Genomic DNA, 6,020 nt, shown 5'->3' on the forward strand with positions numbered 1-6,020 from the left:
AAGTTACTGTTTCTCATAGCGTTCATTTCACTTTAACAGGTTTCCTTTTTGGTGCTCGGTTAGTTGTTACCGATCAGGGAGAACATATGATATTTATCCCTTTTGGACTGGCTTATTTCACTCAGCATAATGTTTTCCAAATTCCTAACAGGGATCACTTTTCAGTTAAAATTTAAACACCTAAGAATCAAATGCTTGGTTTTTGAGAACTTGCAGAGGGAAGGGGATCCAGTGGTGCTATCTCCCCTTTCCCAGCTGCCTCGGTTTCTGGGCTGTCCACGCTGGCATACATGTACCTCTGCAGAGTTCTCTGCTCTTGTATCTCTTTATCCAGATGGGACAATTGGAAGCATTAGCGTTCCATAGTAGCTAGACTAGGCCTAGTGCATAGAGAGGAAACAGACAGAAAGTCTGGAACTTTTGACTGTTTGGGTGTGTGCTGAATGCCTGTTTGCATATTGGTTACTTCATACATATTAAGAAATATTTTAGATAAAGCATTGATTTTTTTCCTCTCAGGTGCGGTGTCTAAAAGACTACGGAGAATTTGAAGTTGATGATGGCACTTCAGTCTTACTAAAAAAGAATAGCCAGGTATTTCTTTTGTCTTCATATACTCTAAATTTTTGTAAGAGAGTTGAATGGTGGACCTTGTTGGGGTCAGTAGCAAAATAAATAAATATCACTTGTGGTGATCATTGGGATTATGCTAAGTGTAAGATACTCTGTAGTTTTGCCAAATACTAAGACTGGAAGCAGATGTTTTATGTGGTGAGAAAATGCTAATTTGCTGGGTGGTGCTTGTTTTCCACACTAAGCATTTTCCAGGGAAATTACCATCATGGGGCATATTCTAGTCAAGTGGTAGATCATTATCCAGGGACTGTTAAACTGCCAAACTCACCTTCTTTGTATTATAACTTATAAGAACAGTTGCTATGCACTCATTTTTAGCCTGTACTTCCTCTTTTAAATCCTGGTTGTTTAATAAGCAGTGATACAGATCAAGAATTTGTAGGTGTGTCTGTTGTGGCACAGCAGGTTAAGCTGCAGCTTGCAACACTGGCATCCCATATTAGAGTAGCAATTCAAGTCCCAGCTGTTCCGCTTCCAAGCCACCTCCCTGCTGATGTACCTGGGAAAGCAACAGATGATGGTTCAAGTCCTTGGGCCTCTGCCATCCACATGGGAGACCCAGATGGAGTCCTGGCTCCTGGCTTCAGCTTGACCCGGCCCCAACTTTTGTGGGCATTTGGAGAGTAAACCAGCAGATTTAAGATATCTCTGTCTCTTGCTCTTTGTCACTCAGCCTTTCAAATAAATAAATCATAAAAAAATAACTTTTAAGTATTTAGTATCTAAATACAACAGAATTTAACAGGGAAAGAATGAAATTGTGAAACTGTAGCTTAAGCTAAATTTTTTCTTATAAAAAAATCTCAGTATATTGTTTCCTTAGAAACCTTCAGATTCACGCTAAGTGGATTTCTGTTAGCTCAATTTATTTAAGCTGTACCAATTTTCTGAAGGTGATACAGATCATCTGTGTGATATAACGGGCTAAAGGGAAACATTTTGTTACCATAATTCTTTACATTTGTCAATATGGCAAACACAGTTTCTTTTTGACCAGAAATGAGAACTACTCCTCCCCCCACCCTTTTTAATTTAAATTTTTTTAGGGACAGAGACAGAGCTCCCATCTGATGGCTCACCACCCAAATGCCTGCAAATGCCAGGGCTGGGCCAGGGCCAAAGGCCTGAAGTTGGAACAACTGAGGGTTCCCAAGATGGTGTCAGAAACCCAATCACTTGAGCTTTCATCATTGTTCATGTTAGCAGGAAGCCAGAGTTGGGAGCCAGAGCTGGGGATCCAACTCAGGCAATCCGGTATGGGATGCAGGAGTCTTAACCACTAGGCCAAATGCACCCACCTGCCCTCCACCCCACCACCTTGGATTTCTCTGAATGGCAGAGAGAAAGTGAGGTCCTCCATTTGCTGGTTCACTTCCCAGATGGCCACGACAGCCAAGGCTGGGCTGGGCTGAAGCCAGGAGCTGGGATCTAAATCTGAATCTTGTCAACATGGGAGGCAGAGACCCAAGTACTGCTGCCTCCCAGCGTGCTCGTTAGAAGGAAGCTGGATTGGAAGCAAAGGAGCTTGGACTGTAACCAAGCACTGCAGTATGGGATGCAGGCATCCTAGGCAGTGTCTTAAGCACTGTGCCAGATATCCACAGCCCTCACCCCTTTTAACAGCAGTATTAGAATAACTTAAGGGAAGGACTTAATGTGTTTGTGTCATTTTTTTCCATGTTTTTAATGCTTTTGAGAAACTGAGTTAACAAGTTGGACAACAGTCTTGGCCTGTGTGTCTTCCTGATTGCTTTCGAGAATCGGGTCACAGGTCTCCCGTGAGGCAGGACTTCCAGGTGCACACAGCCACTGAGGTTAACATTTTGCTTCCTTGAGTAGTTTTGATAACCTTTCCTGCTACAGTGGTTTTTGTAAGTCTTCACTCATCACGTCTTCGAGATGTCTTTGATCACCTGTGAGCTTGGGTGATCCTCCTGGCTTGCTTCTGGATGTGCTCACTCCGGAGCAGAGTGAATGCTCACTTTGGTTTGAAGAGGGAGGAGGCCTCTTTCCTGCCTGCCTTTGGCCCTCTCAGGAGGACCCAGGACAACCATGACTGGGTGCCAGTGTCTTCCACAAAGCATGTGAACAGCAGCCACACTGCAGGTTACAGGAATGCAGAGAGAAGCTGCTGCTTCGTCAGGAACGGATAAGTGTTCAGACTCGGTTTTAAGGGCGTGTGGCAGCACGTGTCATCTGGTCCCCGAGACTGTGCCTGGGTTCAGAAGTGCACACACTAAGGAGAGTACCTGCCAGAATCCAGAAGTTTTTCGTGAATTGAGCAAACCAGGAAGTCAGAATTCAGTCCCACTGTAAGTGCCATCAGTTCCAGTGATTTTTCAGCAAACATTAAAGTTTAGCTTTTAACTGCTTAGCTGCGGCAGTTTGAAAAATACATAATCAGTTACTGCTTTGTAGTGATGTAAAAAGTAATTTACAATTCCTTTCCAACCCAGTCTTACCTCTCACCTTTTTTTTTTCCTCAGCACTTTTTACCTCGGTGGAAGTGTGAGCAGCTGATCAGACAGGGAGTGCTGGAACATGTCCTGTCGTGACCACACACTGGGGCCCACTGTGCCCACTGCTGAGAGCGAGGTTGAAACATCTACACTTTGCCAGAGCTCGCCACCTGCCCCTCTCTCCTTAATGCTGGGAGTCACAGAAGTTCGCCAAGAAAACCAGGAGCACTTGAACAGGGAGCATAGTTGGCTGTTAAAAGACCCTTGTCTTTCTGTGTTGTATGTCGTTCTTCCTACTCCTTTTTGTAGTACACGGTACTTGTAATCATAGCATTACTACAGTGTGCTTTGAAAATGAAAATAAACATTGTTAACATTTGGATCTCTTTTTAAGCTGTGGGAGTCACCTACCTGTACAGGTAGAAGGCTGCTCCCTGCATATTGATGTTTCCTGATGTATACCTTGTGCACACCGGGCAGCTGGACTGCAAGGCTTCAGATTCCTGGGGTAGGTGATCCTGGTCTGCACAGACTTTTAGTGTACTGACTGCTTAATGGCAACCGGATTTAACACCTGGCTGTTTGGGGAGGAAGCAGGGAAGGACATGATAGGTTTTGGTCATTTCCAGCATTGGTGGCTCTGGGCTTGGGGGTGGGCACCTGTCTCGGAAAGGACTCAGAACCTGGGGCTACAGAAGGACTCTGGCCGTTTCTCCTCAGATTCTCATTGACCGAAGGGCCCCCTGCAGGCCAGGCGGAGGGCGGCTTGTCTGTCTGCCAGGCTGCGGGTGGTCAGAGCCTGACAGGCACATACAGCTTTGCCTTGTGGTCAGTGGCCTTTCCCCCCTGACCATATTATCCAAAAGATGTTGGACCCTAAAGGTCTAGATAAGCCAGCTCCTGGCCTGTACTACATGCAGTTTAAACCCTCAAAAAAATGATTTTTCCCCTTGGTGTTTGCAGTCAGATCAATTTTCCTCTAAATCTCTGTGGATAAACAATAGGGAAGGTGTTGCTGGGGAATGGAATTTGCTGTTGGTGTTTAGGGCTGGGTCTGTGGTCACTCCTTCCCTCATGTCTGCTCCCAGGCTCTGGAACCATACACTTGGGCAAGTCCTGGAGTGCACCGGCACAGCACTGAGGTCATGAACTCGTGTGAAGGGCAGGATCCTGTGGTGTCCTTTGTATTTGATTGCTCGAATAACTTAATTAGGTACATCCCTTATTTGAAATTATATTGATATTTTGAGATTGTGGAATCTGTGTCAGTTTATGTTATCTGGGTATGTAGAATTATGGTCAGAATTTTAAACATATATCCTGTATTACTTTTTTTTTTTTATTACAGAGATAATTCAGTAAAAATAAGAAAATACAGTGTGGAAAATGAAAGTGAGGTCTCCCTTCCCTACAAATCCTGTCCAATGCTAATCCCATGGTATAGTCCCATGGTGTAAGATTTATTTATTTGAAAGAGAGAAGGAAAGACAGAGATCTTCCATTTGCTGGTTCACTTCCCAAATAGCCACAGTGGCTGAGGCTGGGTCAGGCTGAAGCCAGGAACCTGGAGCTCCATCAAGGTCTTCCTTCCTTCCTTCCTTCCTTCCTTCCTTCCTTCCTTCCTTCCTTCCTTCCTTCCTTCCTTCCTTCCTTTCTCTTCCTTTCTCTTCCTTTCTCTTCCTTTCTCTTCCTTTCTCTTTCACAGGCAGAGTGGACAGTGAGAGAGAGAGAGACAGAGAGAAAGGTCTTCCTTTGCCATTGGTTCACCCTCCAAGGCCGCCGCGGCCGGCGCACCACGATGATCCGCAGGCAGGAGCCAGGTGCCTCTCCTGGTCTCCCATGGGGTGCAGGGCCCAAGCACTTGGGCCATCCTCCACTGCACTCCCTGGCCATAGCAGAGAGCTGGCCTGGAAGAGGGGCAACCGGGACAGAATCCGGTGCCCCGACCGGGACTAGAATCCAGTGTGCCGGCGCTGCTAGGCGGAGGATTAGCCTATTGAGCCGCGGCGCCGGCCTCCATCTAGGTCTTTTGTGTGTGTGGCCCATATGGGACCAAGTGCTTGGGCCATCATCCACTACTTTCCCAGGTGCATTAGCAAGGAGCTGAATCAGAAGTAGAGTAGCTGGGACTTGAACCAGCCCTCCAATATGGTATACCAGCATCCCAGGCAGCAGCTGAACCCACTGTGCCATAATGCCGGCCCCTCAATCCCCTTTCTTTGAAGTGGTTTCCCTCTTTCTTTGTTAGAATAACTCAGCAAAATAAAATTCCAGTTTATTGTTGGACAACATCATTTCACACATACATCAAACAGGCCAAAAAAATAAATAGATAATAGCAACTTCAAAGACAAAAAGCTGGGGAAAAAAAAGAAACATTTTATCTTTGACTTTTTTTTTTAACTTTTATTTAGTAAATACAATTTTACAAAGTACAGTTTATGGATTACAATGGCTTTTCCCCCCCCATAACTTCCCTCCCACCTGCACCCCTCCGATCTCCTGTTCCCTCTCCCATTCCATTCACATCAAGATTCATTTTCAATTATCTTTATATACAGATTGATTTAGTATATATTAAGTACAGATTTTTTTTTTTAAAGACTTTATTTTTTTATTTGAGAGGTAGAGTTGCAGAGGGAGGGAGAAATGAGAAAGGTCTTCTATTGCTGGTTCATTCCCCAAATGGCTGCAACCGCCAGAACTGGGCTGATCTGGAGCCAGGAGCCACCGCAGGTACAGGGCCCAAGCACTTGGGCCATCTTCTTTTCCAGGCCATAAGCAGAGAGCTGGATCAGAGGAGCAGCAGCTGGGATACGAGCTGGTGCCCATATGGGGTGCCAGCACCACAGGCGGAGGCTTAGCTCACTACGCCACAGTGCCGGCCTCTGTCTTTGGCCTTTTTAACCATTTTATACAGACCAA

General features: G+C 45.5%; 1 protein-coding gene across 4 annotated transcripts in view; it reads left to right on the forward strand.

Annotated features, from left to right (window-relative positions):
- GINS1 (GINS complex subunit 1) overlaps positions 1 to 3,477 on the forward strand; it is a 37,468-nt gene extending 33,991 nt beyond the window's left edge. For all 4 annotated transcript variants that reach the window (XM_051834446.2, XM_051834447.2, XM_070052160.1 and 1 more), the window contains exons 6-7: positions 520 to 594; positions 3,123 to 3,477. In XM_051834446.2, the coding sequence (XP_051690406.2) occupies positions 520 to 594; positions 3,123 to 3,191 (144 nt within the window). In that variant the 3' untranslated portion in view covers positions 3,192 to 3,477. The remainder of the gene's footprint in view (positions 1 to 519; positions 595 to 3,122) is intronic.
- The last annotated feature ends 2,543 nt before the right edge of the window (positions 3,478 to 6,020 follow it).

Source organism: Oryctolagus cuniculus, chromosome 11 (assembly GCF_964237555.1).
Source record: "Oryctolagus cuniculus chromosome 11, mOryCun1.1, whole genome shotgun sequence".
NCBI classification, from domain to species: Eukaryota; Metazoa; Chordata; class Mammalia; order Lagomorpha; family Leporidae; genus Oryctolagus; species Oryctolagus cuniculus.